This window comes from Porites lutea, chromosome 9 (assembly GCF_958299795.1).
Source record: "Porites lutea chromosome 9, jaPorLute2.1, whole genome shotgun sequence".
Lineage (NCBI taxonomy): Eukaryota > Metazoa > Cnidaria > Anthozoa > Scleractinia > Poritidae > Porites > Porites lutea.
The window spans coordinates 29,733,078-29,751,569 of NC_133209.1; the positions used below are offsets into that span (position 1 = coordinate 29,733,078).

Sequence of the window (18,492 nt, forward strand, 5' to 3'; positions counted from 1 at the left end):
TTGTCATGAAAACAATTTTGAATAAAATTGTTTGTCTTTGGCCTTTCTCTTCCATAAACCATTTATGGCACATTTGATATTGTTTCCACAATAATAATTTAAAACTTAAGTGTCACGCATCACAAATAATTTTTCTGTTCATATTTTCATGGGGTGATCAAACCGCAAGATGCAACCAACAGTACTCAGGCTGCTGGAGAGGGGACACAGAGAGGTGAAAAGGCAAGAGACAACAATGCAAGGGCTCCATATAAGACAATGTCTTCTTTTTTTATTAAAAATTATTATTATTGCCTTAATAATGAATCTTATGACCTGCATTAGATGTAAAAGTGTACTGCCTGGAAAATTAAACATTTTTGAAACAATATTGCATTCAAAGAAATTATTATCTTAACACACTGGTGATTGTCACAGTTAACAAAAGAAAGAGGTGCACAAATGAAAAAGTGTTGAAGTCGCAACGTTATTCACTTTCATTTGCATATTACAACGTAGCACTAAGGGTTTCATTTTTTTTGTCCAAAACTGAACAAGGAAAAGTTGTCATGAAAACAATTTTGAATAAATCTGTTTGTCTTTCTGGCGTTTCTCCTCCATCAGCTTCTTAAGTCTTGCAACCTCATTTTTGATACTTTTATCATTCGGTGCCAGCTTTTCAGCCACTTGAAGGTCAACCTGAGTTGAAATGAAAAAATATTTGTAAACTAATTTAAAAACATACAAAAAACAATTTCCTGTTTATTAGATACTACATACCTGGGGGAAGGGGGGGGGGGGGTACTGCCGTTATGGGTGACATAGGTATGTGCCGCTGTGAAGGGCATGGTTTTCTGTGTACTCTGGGACAGGGTATATAAATCAGAGAGTTTAGGTCTAGAATAGGGTATCATTTTCCAGGAAACTGATCAGCTGGTTGAAGATTTTAGTCTAGACTAGGGAAACAGGGAATTGCCACTCAAAAATATGGAAAAATCAAATCGGTTTTGTTTCGGCTGGACTGTGTTTGTCACCTCAGTAGTTTCCGGAAAACAGCTACTCTAGGATAGGGGGGGATTTTGGTAGTTTAGACTGGTAAAGGGTAGCAAAATTCACTTGAACGAGCTCTGGTATAGGCTAAAGGTTCCCGGGTCTCAGCAGCAGATCACCACCCAAAAATTCCTAGAGTACCCTCCCCAGGACTACATACCATTGCTTGTTCAAAATCTTTCATGTTTGTGTTAGACTGTCCTCTTCTGTAAAGAGCTTTTACATTGTTTGGATCCAGATCCAACACCTGTTATCAAATTTAAGAACACTCATCATCAACCTCACTTAAAGTGTTAGCTAACAGCTTTTATTAAGCATTTGACTTTTCAGGAGTTTTTAGGTTGTGTCCCCATTGATAGAACATCAGCATCATATATAGTTTAGAATGTTTCAGATAACGTGAACAACTATGATTTGTGATCCAACCCACCCTTCTTTACATGTAGCTACGTACGTTTAAGTTTTTTTCTGCGTAATTATTGTTTTTTTTGTAATCAAGCCACCTTCCATAAAAGTGAAATTGAAAAGATTTTCAAAGTTTCTAGATTCAGTTCCCGAACAGCAGTTTCTGATTATGAACTTGCCAACTCCCATGAAGCTTGTATTCAGGAAGTACCACATTCATCTTGTAAAAAAATGTATTTCTTTATTGTTTTACCCATGAAGCACTTACAAAAGAAATTGTGTAAACATGTCAGTCTGTTCCAGACAGCCGAACCTAATACATTGAATTATTAAAATACATGAAAAGTTTGGTGTCTGAATCAATTAGGAATGCTGTCTCAATTTGGAACGGCTCAGCTGAGAATCTCGCCTTTGGAATGGCTTTGATTCAGATGCAGAACTTTTCATGTACCAAACCTAATGCATAAATTATTATAATGTATTTTGTAAGCAGTTTGACCGAAATGAGCATTTTTTGCCTTTTGATCTTAGTTCAGCTGCAATTAGGATCGGTGTCTGAATCAATTCAGCCAGTCTAAATAATTTGGGTTGGCCTTAATTAGAATTAGGTGCAGCTCATGAAAAGCTCAGCATCTGATTTGGGCCTCAAATTACTGTTCCAAACCAAACGAAGCATAAATTATTTTCCTACATATGGGCCGTTGGAACTGAATGACCATACATGTACAGTGCTATATAATGTAACTCCAATGTGAATGCATTAATTTGGCTGCCATGACTGCAGTTTTGTTACAGTTAATATTGTACCTCATTACAATCTGCAGCTGCTCCAGAATAGTCACCTAATTTTAATCTGCAAGCAGCTCTGCAAATAAAAGGTGGACCAACATAATATTAATTATATTGACTGCATGAAACAAAATTATGAATTTCAAAAGTAATGATGAATGTTTTTACTGGCTTTAACTTGTTGATAGGCAAAGGTGTGGGAATTGTTGCAGCCCTTATACCTAGAGAATGATGCTTACCACTCATCTCATTACAAAAAGCACAGAAAATGGGCCAGGAAGAATACTGTACATAACTGAATGGTTTACATACTTTACCCACATACCTGTTTAGGTAACAACTCAAGGACAATGCCTTTACTTTTTCTTCACCTTCAGCTAGTTTCTTATCTTTTGTGTCATCTTCACTATCACTGGAATCTGTTTCATTTTCTGAGTCTAAATGTTTAAGGTAGCTGGAAAGAAATATTACCATTTTTTCAGTTTTAAAATAGTTAAAATTAATATTATTACTACACAATAAAAAAGGTAGACTGGACAACACCAAAATATTTGTTGCATAATTATTATAACAATATTATAACTACCATACCAGCAAAATAAAATATTTAAATCTATTAATAAATAATATTATTATTATTTTGCTCTTTGACTGAGAAGCAAATTAAGTGTTATTACTCACCGGAGTGTTTTAGTGTATTTATTTTTGGCTTTTTCATATTTTTGAGCCTTGAATTGCTCATTTCCAATACATTTTATCTTTTCTGCCTCTACTAGTATTTCATCCACCTAAATGATTGTCACAAAAAAATAACAAAAGAATAGTTTTATTACTAAGAGAAGCCACCCATCAATTGCATTCGCTGAAATTTAAAAAAATTCCTTTGCTAAGAGACAAATTACACAACAGCAAAGACAAGACAATTAGTACATATTACATCATTTATTAAAGTGTCTGACTGCTAGGTCCTTCTAAGAAGTCTTGTGACTATGAACTCCTTTGAGAAGAAATTCAATGTTAGACAACAGGTAATGTTGTCATTGCTAACTAAAGAGAAAACTGCAATGACAAGTTTCCTGGATTCTGCCAAGCACAACATGAACATCACTGAGAATCTATTCTATACTCCGGGCTTTTCATGACCTTACAGTATTTCAACATGTAGGCTTAAAAACACCCAGTGTCTTTTTTCATTGCTTGCTAATAAAGAATTAAAAAAATTTTCTCAGTTTTCTTTTTTTTCAGACTAAACACCATGTGGGGTGATTGTAACGAGCAATCCTATAACAGGTTTTGTTTTTCTGTGCTGTTCTGTAATGAAGAATTTTTATTGTTGAAAAATAAAGATTTTTTGTCTCAAACTGTATGTTATTGAAGAATAACAGATTCCTCCTTCTAGCTGTGACTGTGTTGGAGAACATTCATGAAGATAGAGTTGCTTGCTTGAGGCTCTTATCATGCTATATGTGCTGCCAAACTTTCCCCCACACATATTGAACTGCACATGAATTTGATATTAAAAGAATATGCTTGGCATGAAAAACTTCTTAGCTAGATATCAATGTACCATGAAATGTTTTTCTTACAGGCAGAACTTGCAAGAGAAGCAAGAAATAAAGTTCTCTCACACTGAATGGGACCAGCTAGGCACAAAGAAAATTAGGTATCATTTTTCACACTTGTCACGAAATTTAGTTTCTGTTTCTTGAATACAGTGCAAAAGCTTTTTCCACCCTCCCCCCCCCTTTGCAAGTCTATAAAAAGTGTTGGTTTGAAGGTAGTGTATTAGGTTCAGGAGAGTTTTTCTTTTGCCCATTGTTCAATGTCGTGATGGTTGACATTTATTTCAGTGAATAAAGTGGTTGCATTGTCAAGTGACAGACAACATATTTGGCATAAAGTGCTGTTGTATTGTCACGTGGCAGAAAAAATAATGGCATTTGGTGTGTGAGAAACTACAGTTTCTCAATTTTGGTTAAGTTCTATACCTGCATTTACCTTATGAAAGTCTAAATCAGAATCAGAGGGCCACGCTGGCAGAAGGTCACCTGTTCCATCATCAACTCTAGAAATACCATCATCTTCACCTGGCTGTAATTCCCCACAGTCCTCAATAACACATGGCTATATGTTCAAGAAAAAAGAATCAATAGGGAGCTTAGGAAATGACGTCAATGACGGCAACAAGAACAGCAAAAAAGCAATAATAGGGTTAATTTAGCAAAACAACAATGTTACATGTGCTTTTTTGGCCACAGTTGAAGACTTTAAGTCACATGAGATTGCCTAACTACAAGTTTTGTTGAGGTATGTAAACCCAAGAGAATGATTTTCTAAATATTCATTATTCAGACTCAGATACAACCTGTTAGAATTCAATGATATGCCAAAACAAATAATAATTACAATTATTCATTGCTGTTATTCTATATTGTGTAATTATTATACAATATAGAATAACAGCAATGAATTTTGAAACAGTGTGAATTCACTTGTCAAGAGATGTTTTTGCCACCAGTTTTGTTATTACATTGAGTTCTCTAATGTCTTTTTGAGTGACTAATAGGTGTTAATTTCATTTCAATGATACAGTACTTTTCAGATCAATAAAAACAAACCTTCTCTGGTGTACTACCATCAACCGGTGTGTCCTCCAATTCCTTAACAACATTCATTCCTTTCACAACTTTGCCAAAGACTACATGCTTGCCATCCAAATGGCTAGTTGGTTTAAAGGTGATAAAAAACTGTGATCCATTTGTGTTAGGACCAGAATTAGCCATGGAGAGCATTCCACGTTTATCATGCTGCAAATAAAAGACAAGAAAATTCTTAATTAACATTATTATTCATTCAAAATATTTCCCCAATTCTGATTGGCTAAAAGCACACACATAATGCACCATAACCAGTTACTGATGACCAAATTTGGAAGAATTTTGTGTTAAAGGAGAAAGTGACGTCAAAAATGCAGCTCACTACAGATTAAGACACCGTTACCGAGAAGACCTGGGGACGAGATTGAGTTGTTTTGGTTGTGAAAAAAGAAAAAAATGGCAGACATTTCACTCGTTTCAAGAGTAAGAACTACAGCTGGAACTCAGCCTCATTCATTACTAAATTGCTAAGAAGTTTTTCATGAATTATGGGCTTAAACTACAGAAAATAAGTTAAGTAAATTAAAGGAAACTTCAAGCCAACCAGAGGTACTGAGGGATCCAAGCAAAAACTTCCCCTGGCTTCCTCATTTTCTTTTTTTGGGGATGTTTCTGCATGGAGCCCTTCAGTAGGGTTTGCACTCTTTAGACCTCTTCAAATTCCATGACTTTCCATGAATATTTCCATGACTTTTTCAAGTTTTCCATGACCTAGTGTTTAGCTGTCACTTTTAGCACAGTTTTTGACCTTAAACAGTTCAACAGTCACAAACTCTTGTGGCCACCAAAATGCATGCCATTCAGGTTGTCTAATTACTATCTTTATCTAAAATTATCCTTGCTTTGACATCTGCAGTATCTAATTTATTTAATATAACCTTATGTTAATAATTTAACATAACCTAAATTTCCATGACTTTCCAGGACCAACAATTAAATTCCATGACTTTCCAGGCCTGAAAAATGAAATTCTTAAATTCCATGACTTTCCTGGTTGTCAGTGACCTGTACAAACCCTGTTCAGTTGGCCTGCTTGCATTAAATACAAGGTACCTTGGTTAGCTCAATGAAAAAGGCATTGTCGAGGATGTGCTCTAAGAAACATTGAAGTCAGCCTAGTGCTCAGAACAAAATGATGTAAAATCCAGGGTGCCCAGCAGATGATTTCTATGAAAAATCTAACATTTTCTAGTCACCAAGGAGCAAAAGTTAGGGGCCAGGGGTCACCAGGTACTACTAGAGCACAGCCTTGGTTGTGCCTGGTCATCAAAAGCTCTTCAATCAAGCCTGAATTTTTCAGATTCTTTTTTCAACTGCTTTTCTCCTACAACTTGTGAATTCATATCATCTGTCTTTTGTTAAAATCCTAAAAATCTGATAACTTACCAATAATTCAAAATTCTCATCATCAAACTTTTCTCCATAAATTGACTCTCCTCCTGTGCCATCATGGTTGGTAAAATCCCCACCTTGTGCCATAAAGCCCTTGATAACTACAATGACAACCAACAAGTATGTAAGTCTGTCAGTTAATTAAAAACACAGGGTTTCTACACTTTTTGCATCCAATATTTCAAGGACTTTCAAAGACCTGTTTTCCCCTGATTGTTGTCAGTGGTTGAACTGAAAAGTGGAAAGGCATGCATAGCATGCATTATTTACTCATGTGCAATGCTTGCCTTCAACCATGAAAAAGAATGAAAAAATGAAAAGCAATCTGGTTGCTATTCTTGACCCCTGAAAACTTCTCAGTCAGGCCATCTAAAATACATGGTTTATGTCAGCCTTATATGAATTTCTCAAATATCTAACTTGACAATTCACAAGGTGCACTGTAAATTTGTGATTGTCACTTGCAATGTACTAACAAAAAACAATCTGGGGACTAAGAAACCATTGACTTTATACTGTAAATAAGTTTTTAGATTTTCCCTTTCTTTCTCTGTTATTTTATTTATTTGTTTTGTTTTCTTTGCTTTTCTTTTCCCTCGGCTTATTAGCATATTTTTGCTAGAGGTCTAGCCAACCTCATCAAACCCGAGATTAAATAAAGCTTCATTCATTCTTTCACTGGGGACCAAGAAATCTGAAAGTCTAATAACAAAAAAATGATTGTGAAAGGTTTGAACCCAGGAGTCATTTCAAAAGTAGGTTGAGTTTGATTGTCCGGGTGAACGTAGTCCTGAATGAGACTGTTGTTGTTGACAGTGACTGACGTTTCAACAACTTGACTCTGAAGATGACTACTGCACAGGTTGTCGAAACGTCAGTCACTGTCAACAACAACAGTCCTATTCAGGACTGCGTTCACTTGGACAATCAAACTCAACCTACTTTTGAAAAAAATGATTGTTCAAAGTGAAAAAGTTTTTAACAAATTCTGTAAATATAACATGTATATGCTGCATGCAGATCCTATTCCACGGATTGGCCAGACTGGTCTGTTGAGCAAAGAAATGCAAATGTTAAGTGAATTTCTATGTCTCCTTTGATTTCTCCCTTTGTTATCCTACTTCCTCCTCTAACTTACTTCTATGAAAGGTTGAGCCTTTGTAGTGAAGTGGCTTCCCGGTTGCTTTGCCATTACCCTTTTCTCCAACACACAGAGATCGGAAATTTTCTACAGTCTTTGGGCACTTGTCAGCGAATAACTCAAAAAGTACCCTTCCCACTGTAAAATAATAATATAATCATCATCATCATCATCATCATCATCATAATCATAACCATAATAATAATCGACGTATGCATGAATAAAATTGTTACAAAAATTTGTTCTTCTTTGAGGATAGTTTGACTATAATTTTCCATAAAATTTTGGATTCATGTTTTTGGAAAATATTAAGGGTCAACTAATGATACATAAATGAGGTACTTAACATGCCCTTATTTACATTCAGACTATCCTCTAAAAAAATAGACAGAGGGAAAAAAAAGCTTCCACAAGACTGCCAGTCAGTGTCTTCTTTTTATTATGGTATTTCACATTCATTTACTGAGATTCTAACTGTAACAACTGCATCACTTAATAGCGGTTAAATGCCTGGGATGTCCAAGAACTTCCACTGGAGGCTGGCAAGCCTGACTGAGAAGCACTCATACATGTACTATCACAACCTAGCCATGCGTCCCCAGCAAAGGCAGCCAGACACCCAGCAAACAGAGTCATTGGGAAAAGGGGAGAGGGAGGCGGGTGTGGGGCGGAAGGGAAAGAAGACAGTGTCATACATGAGCAGCACAAGAAGATCGTCTCAACTGCACCTTGGCAACTCTTACGCCTCTTTCAGGCTCTCCAAACTTTCCGCGTGCTTGAAATCTTGACATATGCACGCTGACACTTCATGAGCCAATATTGATAATTAGCTTAATAAGAAAAATAGCATACATGTACTGGGATGTAAAATAATCACTAACATAATTAACTGATTTCGAATGGATAACAAGATCAATTATCTAATTAAAAAAGGTATTTTGTGTGGTTTTCACTAGTTGATTAAGGAGTCGGGGTCAGAGTTTTTATCAGAAACATTATAATGTAGTGAAAACAGCTTTCCAACATGGTATTCATCCCTCTTGCGAGTGGGTTAACAGTTGCCAGAGTTCCATGCAAAAGCAGTGGGACTAAAGCAATCACAAAGATTGGAAATAAGTATTATGATTAGTTAATCCTTCTGCTCATGCTCATATCTCCAACAATCATTTAAGCAGTTAAATGGGTCCGAAACATTTTGATCATTTGGATTAAGATTCTGATTGTGCCTACAGCTCTGAACACTAAAAACTCTTATTTGAATTTTATTAGGTCATATATAGGCGCCCTATCAACAGCCCTCATCACTGGAAACCAGCTTTTCACAGTAGGTAGGTAGGCAGGTAGGTAGCAACTTTATTTAACGAGGGTAACACATGACAGTAAACACTGATGAACTAGTGGCCATGTGCACATGGCCACTGACTGAAGGACAATTGACCCCAAGAAATATGTTAAATATTGACTTGAGGCACACAAATATCGAGTCTATATCCGACTAAAACTTATTTGGGTAGCTACTCCAAAGCGGGACTAACTAAATGAAAATAAAGACTTCTGTTAGCTTGTACAGGCATAGTCACAAAACATCGACCAAACCAGCTTTTATAAGCGCTTGTATTGCTTGTAATCTTGTGGTAAGACATTTTCCTCACGCTACATAGAAGGGAAAAAAATTCATCAACCTACCTTTCTCACCTCCGATAGAAATGTCAAAGAAACACTTCGGGTTGCGTTTTTCGGACATTTTATGGGGGGAAACTGATAAAAATTTGTGTAACCTAAATCTTATGAGAAAGTGAAAATGGTCGATCTCTCACGCGAGCGTTTCCCAATTTCCCACTCTTTCGCTTTCCCACCATCCAAACTCGGTTATTTGATTGGTTCAAGTCTTACCACGTGGTATTTTATGGAAAACGCTGACCATTTGGATTGCTGGCAATAATAATGGCGCATGTAGGAAGGGGAGAACACTGCGAGTAGACAGCACGTAAAAATCAAGGAATCGAGATGTCTAACAAAGTAAAAACGGGGATTTTTATCGCAGGATTTACAGCTTTTACCCTTGCAGCATTATATCCCGTTGTTGTGTTTCCAAAACTACACCCAGAAGTCTACAGTAAGTCACGGTATTTTATAGTACTGGTAACGTAAGCTTAGCTTCTTTGCTCCGGAAGTCGATTATTTAATCCAGCTTTCACATTCGCTACCGAGCTTAAAACTTTCCATCTTTCTTCAAAGAGCCATAGCTCATGAGCCTTTGGTACCTTTCTAGCGGTTGACTGAAAAAAATATTTGATAGGAAGGGGAACCCAGCAGCATATTGGTCCTTCGATATACTGAGGCCCTCTGACAGGGTTTCGCTTGGCGGGGATCTGGGAGCCTAGTACCAGGGCATTTATCCGCCCTGCCTAGTACTTAGCCTAGTACAACACCGCGGCAAAACGCAATGCGCATGAGCACAAAATTTAATATCCGGTCAGCTTTTTATTTCCGGTCTAGTATATAAACCAATAGTGTAAGCATAACTTTGCCGTCGCGTCAAGTTTAAAAGCAAAAAGGGCGAAACAGACAAAAAAGTGGGCCAAAAAAATCACTTCATTCGAAAGCTTATATATTTTTCTATTCTCAAACTTTTGCACCACATGCTTATCTGTTTGCACCAACGGTGAAAATGATGTTTGAAGTTTGCAGGTCGCGAGCGCTCGACAAGACAAATTTGTTTTTACTGGCTTTCTTGCATGCTACTGGTTTGGCATAAGTTAATTTCGGAGAAGGCGACAACTAAGAAAAGAATAACAATACTTATGAAAGAAACCAAAATAAAGACGTCATCATTATCATAAAAAACACTAAAACCAGGAAATAAAATTTTAGTCCGTTCAATAATTTGTTTTATTATCAGAGAAAACAAGAACTCAAAACAAAAGATGGGCGGGATTTAATAACAACTTTGACTTTGGTGACTGCAGTCTTCGGGAAACTAAACATGCCTATAAATGACTTTCATTCAAGAAAATGCCTATTTAATTCTTTTACATGGTTGTTCTTTTGTTGAAGACTTCAAGAATTTCAGACTGTGCGGCTCGGCTGCATCTCATACAAACACGAAACTTCTAGCTGCTAAATACATGGCATGAAAAGTTCGACTTCTAAAAGCCACTGAACCAGCTTTCGCTCTCTGATTCTGAGAATGGAAAAATAAATAAATAGAGTTGTCAACTTGCTGCCAACCGGCTCAACAGTATAATTAAGCTTATGTTTCATGGCAATCAACCCAGAAGAGTTTCGTTTTAAAACACGGTAAAACCCACTGGTAAACAAAACTACAAAGCGATTGTGTGTTGTCGTTTTCCAAATAAATTTTGAATCGGCTTTAACACATGTAGACTGAGAAACTGAAGAACTAAAAATTAGAACTACAGTACACAAGCTTGCAATGATAACGTTTTAATTTTATGTCTTAGTTTCAGCCAGGTTAAGTGAAAAATAACAGTCAAAAACTTTATTTTCGTGAATGAAAATCAGTTTATCTGACGCTCTAGCCAAAATTACACACTGAGTTATTATCATCTTACCTTTTCTGAATCTAATCGACTAATTGTTTCAGTGATCTGTGCCTGGTTATCCATAAAAGCAATTTCAATAACTACAAAATAGTCAAAAACACGAGCAGCATAAAGCAGAACAACTGAACCACAAGCTGCACACCAAATGAAGCGCGCGGGAGACTTTGACTGGAAAGTGTGACTGAAAAAGAGACCGGAAATGCTCAATCTGGCGCATGCGTAGACGTTTTGCTGCGGTGTTGCCTAGTACACATACCGCCAGCTACGCAGCTAATCAGGGCATTGTTGATTCTTTTTGCTGGGGGCGGCGGGGGAGGGAGGGTGGGTGTGGGGTTTTAACCTTATCAATAGAGACTTTACGATCATACAACAACAACGTAAATGTCCCTGAAATTAGACTTCAGATCCTTTCAGAACTTTTTTGCAAGATGGTAAAATTTATCTCCTTGCTGTTCCCGTTCTCAAATAAAATTACAATTTGGGCATTTCATTTCGTAGTTGTTCAGGGACAGCAAAGAAGTTAACAAAAAGTGTGATGCATGTCCATGTGCAGAGTTTATTTGGCTTCCTAAACCCAGGGGCATAGTGTAAGGTTTTGAAGGAATAGGCATGGAAGGAAAGGTTACCTTATTATAGGAAATTATCGATGCACGTTGACAATGCAAAGATAATTTGCATTACACAAAATTAATGTGAATTTTTTCCAAAAGTCAGGTTTACATACTTATCAAATTAACGTGAAATTTTCGAAAACAATGTGCACTTAACTTTATTTTATGTGAATTTGCTGCAATACAAACTTCTCAACGTCCATATCTAAAGGAAAAAACAGCAGCATTTCCATGAAGAAGAAAGACTGAAGAACTTAGCTATCCCTTCGGGGAAGTGGATCAATGTAAAGACCAGTCAAAAGACATTTTGAACTCAATTCTTAAAGAAGAACTGTCAGATAGTGACTCAGAGGCTAGATAGAGGAACTATGAACAGATGAGGTTTTGTTATTGAAATATAGGTGCTGTAAAACTACAGTGATTTAAAATAATGTGATTTGAGTTATCATTGACATAAATTAAGAAGCATTAAATTTATGCAATTTTTTTAAAATCATGTTAATATAGTGCATCATTAATTTCCTATAATGAGGTAAACCCCCAATGGTACTGCTAACTAGGAGGGTGTGGGGGCATGTTCCCCCCAGAAAAATCTCAAATTTAGGGGCTCAGAAATTGCCATTTCCTGCGTTTTCTACAGGAGTTTTTAAGTACATAAATATGCGGAAAAGGCAATATTTCATTGTTTATTTTACATCTCTAGTGTTATCAGTAAGGTGAAATGTTTACAGAAAAAATGGCAAAACAGTGATACCCTTAAGAAGGTTACAAGCAGAGGGCAAGACATCTGCCCTTCAGACAGGCAAATGCACCAAAATAATGCGAAAGATTTATCAATCATCCTGATCTAATGATAAGGATGCTTTTAGGAAATAAGAGAAAAAATTCTATTGTATTGACCCTAACATGGCTGCCTTATCATGTGGTTGCAAACCAAGAATAGTCAAGTTTAGCCACCCTTTTAATTTGCAATTTCATTGAGAATTAACATGCTATTCATTTTTAAAGTCAGTTGCTCAAAACATCTTTAACATGCAGTGTAGGGCTAGAAAACAATATTATTGTTGTATAATCAGCCCAATGCACAAAAACCACACGGTCTTGATATTTTAATTTGTTATTTGTCAATAACAATCTAGTAATAATATAGTGATCAGCGATCTGTCGTATTATTATCAGCCCAAAAAGTTACAACAAGTTAAAACCATCTTATATAAGATCTTAGTTAACTTGATGATGATTCACGTGGACAAGAAATTAAATAAATCTTACATAGCTTACGTAAGTCTTGCCATCTTTAAGTCCAACCAGCTGGTTCAACCTGTTGAGTTCCAAAAATGGAGTTACAGGCCATTAACTGGATTTTGCCATCTTTGAAAACACTGAATAAATAGCAAAAAAGCTTCCCCAGTAGTTTTAGGCCAATAATTAAACCCAGTCTTCGAATCTGCCAAATAATTCTTACCCAAAGGCAAACTTTAGATTGCCCAAATCTGGCATTCTATCTCAAACCTCAAACAGGGCGTTCTGGTGTTGTTAGCCTGACATAGTGAACGTAACCATATGCGCAGTATATATATACCGGCTAGAGTGACTTCTGGCTGGTATTCCAGACTTTCAGAATGTCTGATGCTCAAAATATATAGTAATTTCCTAATTGCCTTGATCCCAATTTTCTTGCAGCTGTCATCTGCTAATCCTGCACTACACAGGCATTGAAACCTTTACTTCTAGTTGACTACTAAATAATGTTTGAGTTAAAGAAGAGCTAAACTTGAATTTAAATCTTTTGCAGAGGAAATTCAGAAGGAAACAAGGAAAGATATTAAACAGGAAGATATACAGCCAGGAAGTGAGTATCTTAGATTTCAATGGGACATTCGTAGGGTTCTTAGTGTCTATACCATAAAACTGAACCAAACTTTAAATACCGCGTTTGACACTGCTAAGTTTATAGTGTTGTCCAAAAAAGGAAAAAAAAGTGTGTGTACTGCACAGAGTCTTTCCCACCTTGTCCATCATAGTATTGATAAGTTTCAGGTTTATTCGGTAACTTATTTTGCTGATTGAATTTCAGATATGAAGGTCTGGTCAGATCCATTTTCCAGAAAGTAATACAAGCCAAGAGCTGGAAAGACTCCAGTCAACTCAAAAGCTGTTGAAAGAAAGGTGTCAAGAGGAACACAGAATAATATGAAATGAATGAAAATGGGAAATATGTGGACTTCTACAACAAAACTTTCAGCCTGTTCAATGTTTCTTTTTTTACTCAAGAAAAAAGTCCCTCTTGTTTTCCACTTTGTCCCTTAACCCTGAAGTCTCCAGGGTGACCAACATCAATCATCATCAGATTTGATCCTTTAACAACTCTCTCATTGAAATTATTCTTCAAGGAAATGTATAGAGATCTTTTTGGAGAATGTTTATTTGTACATTGGGGATTAAACGCGTTGATGTCTGGTTTCATGAGAGTTCTGGTATCTTTTAATATAGTAAGGACTTAATGGGTTTTGAACTGGGACTCAGTATTAGTAAATTGTAACCAAATCACTGAAGGACACTCTTTTAAGATGGAAACCTTCCTTGCTCTTCAGTCCTCTTCCTTAACTCTCTATGAGACACAATCCTCCGAGACAGTCCCAATTATGCCTGGGGGGATTCAAAAATGAAAGGGACAGGATGCCGTAAATAAAAGAAGACCAAACTAGGTGGCTTGGGTTTTATTTGACCCCTTAACCCTTTAAGTCCCAATAGTGACCAACATCAATTTTCTTCTAACGATATCCATAGATTGTCAAGTGCAACATCTATGAGAATTAATCAAATGATCACAAAAATGTAAAATCAAAAAGGGAAAATAAATCAATTGCGGAGGAGTAGGAGGGGTTTGGGATTAGTAAAACGTTGTCTTTCGTGCTAAAAAGAGCTAGTTTGCCTTTGCCCACCGCCTGGTTAGCTCAGTTGGATAAGCGCCGGTCTGCCGAGCGGGAGGCCGCTGGTTCAAGTCCTGGCCGGACCAACACTCACTAAAAGGGTCTTTAAATAACTGAGGAGAAAGTGCTGCCTTTATAAAGACATCTGCAAACGGTTATACTTTCTAGTCTTCTCGGATAAGGACGAAAAACCGTAGGCCCCGTCTCACAACCCTTGCATATGTAAATTTTGTGGGACGTTAAAGAATCCACACACTGTTCGTAAAGAGTAGGGGACGTAGTCCCCGGTGTGGTGGTCTGTTTCTCATGGGGGGAGGGACTGTTACGGGCCTGCAGTAATTGGCGTCATGCTGTTGCGGTGACCCTGGCAATAATTGGCTGATCTAAAAATAAAATTAAAAAAATAATAATATGCACGATTTGCCCGCCAAAAATCAGTGAACCTGAACTAGGACAATCACAGCAGCAGGAAATAGGACTTGCATCAATGATTTTAAGTCACAGACAATTTTGACTTTACTCCTCAGAAACTATGAATTAACCAATGAAAAAGTTTCTTATTTTCTAACTAACCAATCGCAAACGAAGACGTTTATCGACCTTGAAGTAACTAGAAAACCTAAATCAACTAAAAATAGCACGCGACCTTATCTTTATGAGATTCCTGCGTATTTTACTCATGAGATAAAGACAAAAGGCTATGACGTCATTGGCGTTAATGTATTCCCCCGCAAGTAACTAAGATTCCCCCGCAAAAAAGTGGAGTAAAACATCCCTCCCGTACTACTATAACCTACAGTGCAGGCGTATTTCGGGTAAGCGAAAGCTGGTTGTTTATATTCGTACAGTTGAAACCGCCATCCTTGATGTTATACCGGAGAAAGATTAGGGAGGGTAAAAATAGCAACCCTTAGGGTAGGTGCTAGGCATTCTCCGCCCCCCACCCCGCTCCTTTTGACTATCCCCATTTTCTCCTCTCTTTTCGAATTTCAGCATATATATGGCGCTTTCGCAAGAAAAACATTCGCGCGCCCGGAGAAAACGCCTGCACTGCAGGCTATGTAAAGAATAATTATGTTCTTTCACTTATTTATTACCATGGATGCGTTTACATTATTTCTCTACTGTTAATAGCTAGGTTAATGTCGATTTAGAAAAAATACCTATCATCGACTCTGGTTTTTGCAGGAAAATGTTCAGCGTAGATTCATTTTCTTCTTTCAGTACGAAGAAAAGTTTTGGTATGTTTTTATTGGTAATGGCTTCAGAAATTGTTATTTACAATTAAATTTAATTTGCAAAACATTTCCTTTGAGCGCTTGTCGCCATTTTGTGTCGCCAATGCTGGGAAATGGTGGGTTGAAATGTCCGTTATTCGAAGACATGACTGCGCCTTCTTGATTAGGAGCAAGACACGGTATTGGTGACGATAAAAAGTCGTGCCCGCCACGGCCTCTGCCACGGCCTCTGCTGCTGCCACCGCCTCTGCTGCTGCTGCCACCACCATTGTTCACATCGAGATACTCATCAATTACGCATTCGACTATTTGTGCAAAAGCTTCAATACCTCCTGACGGGAGTTTGTACCATTCGGTTCCTCCTCCACTGACTCTAAATTTATGATTTTGGGCTGTTGGTGCCTCTTTGACAAGATCTTCTGCTGCCTTCTTGTTGCAAACCTTAAACCTCTTTGAAATTTACAATCTGAAAGGATTCCCAGCCATAAGCCTTTGTCTTCGCTCTTCGGGATCTTTTGCAAAACCCACCTTAACGAGTGGTGGTGGGAAGATGCTCCCGTCACTCCCCTTCATTTCAATGATATACACATAACCAGGATCAGTTGGCTGTGCGCTGGTAGGGCACTTAGAGCCAGTTCCTTCGGATTCTGGACAAAGCGGATTATTCCCTTTTCCTTTCTTGCGGTCGGGCGAACCACCATTCTTGCCGTTGTTGTCGCCACCGTTCTTGCCGCCGTTGCGTCCGTGTCTTTTTCCGGTAACTGAAGAGGGCTTACTATATGAGCTACGATCGACAACTGTTCTTTTGTTAGCTTCCTCGGCGGATTCTAACCATTCTGCGGTATCCACACCAGCTATAGAAAAGAAAAGAAAAACTGGAAAATCCTGATTTTCCGGACCCCTTGCATATGGAAAATAAATAAACAGGTTCGAAAGATCGAAACACGGGAATTTGAAAAAAAAAAAAACATTTGGTGAATGGCTGTAAAAGGGAAATCAGTTTTCATTTTGGTCCAGATAAGCGGAATCGGAGCTTAATTTGTTCAAAACTAAATAACCTTGCGGTAATTTGGCAATATTTATATAGTTTTTACTGTTACACTACAGTGTATTAGGCTTCACTTAATATTAAGGTGCGCAAGTAAACCAGGAGCCCATGACCCTAGTCATAGGCTCCTAAGTAAACCTAACAAATTTCCGCCCCGCTTCTCCCCCTGTTTGCAGAATGGATTACAGGGTGGAAAGCTGTAATACTATTGTTTCTTAAAGATACCTGTAAAAGGTGGTGTGCTTTTCCAGAGACTTATGAGCAGTTACCTGTCTCAATGACCTAAAGAAAATTGACCTTCCGTAAAATTCCGAAAATAAGCCCCGGGGCTTATATTTTTCAAAGGCCCTTTCTGAGGGGCTTATTTTTGGAGGGCTAATATTCGGAGGGGCTTATCTACGAAGGGAAATTTACGTTTCAAAATCGATTGGCTTAGCCTTATAAATAGAAGGAAATTTACCGTTTTTGCCTTGTTTTACTTTGTATTTGAGGGCAATTTCCAAGTACAAGCCCCCCGGGGGGCTTATATTTGGAGGAGCGATTTAACGGAGGGTTTTTTGCGTTACGAGTTTGGGGGGCTTATATGTGGAGGGGCTTATTTTCAGAATTTTACGGTATTTTCTTACGAGCACTGGAAAATTGTTCATCCTCTAGTAGTTTAAGGCCTGGGACTAAGGCGTTTACCTGTGAAAAATGAATTATTGACTATAACTTCGGCATAGATGATAGCGCTAAATTAAAAATTGGCACACATAAAAAACTCATTGTCCTTAACGTTTTGTGTTAATAAGCCATGTGATATATCAGGTGACTAAAAATCGTAAATTATTGACCAATTGGTGGCCGGTTTAAGAAAAGAAATCGAGCAAAAACATGTTTCTAATTCATATCAAATATATCTAACACTTCACGTTTGGAATGATCATTGCAGTTCAATAATAAATTATGAGGGAAAACGTCAATTTAAATGTCTAAATTTAATCTTGAATTGTTTAAAACTTCAAATTTAAACTTCGCGTACATTCATTCCAAACTTAGAAAGTTAGGTATGTTTATCCTCTTTCAGAAATGCCAATTTGTTTTCCCAACAAAGTGAATTCGCCACCAATTTGCCAATTTTCTTCATTTTAAATTTTTGGTCACGAGACTTGTCACGTGATCATAATTAAATGTTAAGGCACAAGAAAACCTCAAGATTTAGTTTTGAGGAAAAATTCATTTTGTTCTAGGTCTCCTAGCGAGAGATGCTGCAAATCATTCATATGCTCAGAACGCACCTTTGACTCAGGCCTTAAACCCCTTGAGTCCTTGATCATCATCGCAAGTGAAACCCAAGACAGCATGAATAACACCAAAACAACAGAGCGATGAAACGTCGACGAATTGGTCTTCGCCATCTTTATCAATGTATGTGACGTATCTGCAGATAAAAAACCCTTGTTAACGTACTTATAACAACGTGTTCCGAAACAATTTTTGGGAGGATCTCTGCCGATATTATACGAAGACTTTTGCAGTCTTGGGCCGTCGTATCAAAAGTATCGAGAATAAAACACAAACGGCGGTGATAAACATTGTGAACTTTTGCATTTTTATACAAACTTGACGTTGCGGATGCTAGACAACTTACATTTTCAAAAATGATCAACTAAAGTGACCTTTACAGAGGGTTGAATTAAAAGC

The 18,492-nt window shown here is 37.4% G+C and overlaps 1 protein-coding gene and 2 long non-coding RNA genes across 3 annotated transcripts; 1 reads left to right on the forward strand and 2 right to left on the reverse strand.

The window, feature by feature from the left end:
* Positions 1 to 529: 529 nt before the first annotated feature.
* LOC140947246 (peptidyl-prolyl cis-trans isomerase D-like) lies at positions 530 to 9,260 on the reverse strand. The gene is made up of 10 exons (XM_073396303.1): positions 9,100 to 9,260; positions 7,411 to 7,551; positions 6,267 to 6,373; positions 4,842 to 5,030; positions 4,222 to 4,347; positions 2,905 to 3,011; positions 2,549 to 2,677; positions 2,242 to 2,299; positions 1,190 to 1,276; positions 530 to 678 (listed from the first exon to the last, which is right to left on the reverse strand). The coding sequence occupies exons 1-10, from the start codon at positions 9,155 to 9,157 to the stop codon at positions 547 to 549; spliced, it is 1,134 nt and encodes a 377-aa protein (XP_073252404.1). The 5' UTR covers positions 9,158 to 9,260; the 3' UTR covers positions 530 to 546.
* Positions 9,261 to 9,350: 90 nt separating this feature from the next.
* Positions 9,351 to 14,056, forward strand: LOC140947248 (uncharacterized). The gene is made up of 3 exons (XR_012166942.1): positions 9,351 to 9,529; positions 13,386 to 13,442; positions 13,668 to 14,056. It is a non-coding gene; the product is annotated as an uncharacterized lncRNA (long non-coding RNA).
* Positions 14,057 to 16,531: 2,475 nt separating this feature from the next.
* On the reverse strand, positions 16,532 to 18,224 carry LOC140947738 (uncharacterized). Its single transcript, XR_012167002.1, has 3 exons — positions 18,087 to 18,224; positions 17,436 to 17,493; positions 16,532 to 16,615 (listed from the first exon to the last, which is right to left on the reverse strand). It is a non-coding gene; the product is annotated as an uncharacterized lncRNA (long non-coding RNA).
* Positions 18,225 to 18,492: the final 268 nt, after the last annotated feature.

Excerpts from the sequence above, each read along its gene's own strand:
- LOC140947246 (XM_073396303.1), bottom strand. The coding sequence starts at position 9,157 with ATGTCCGAAAAACGCAACCCGAAGTGTTTCTTTGACATTTCTATCGGA. Across the intron at positions 4,348-4,841 it reads ATGGTAGTACACCAGAGAAG|CCATGTGTTATTGAGGACTG; the intron begins GTTTGTTTTTAT and ends TTGAACATATAG. Across the intron at positions 2,300-2,548 it reads TTGAGTTGTTACCTAAACAG|AGCTGCTTGCAGATTAAAAT; the intron begins GTATGTGGGTAA and ends TTTTATTTGCAG.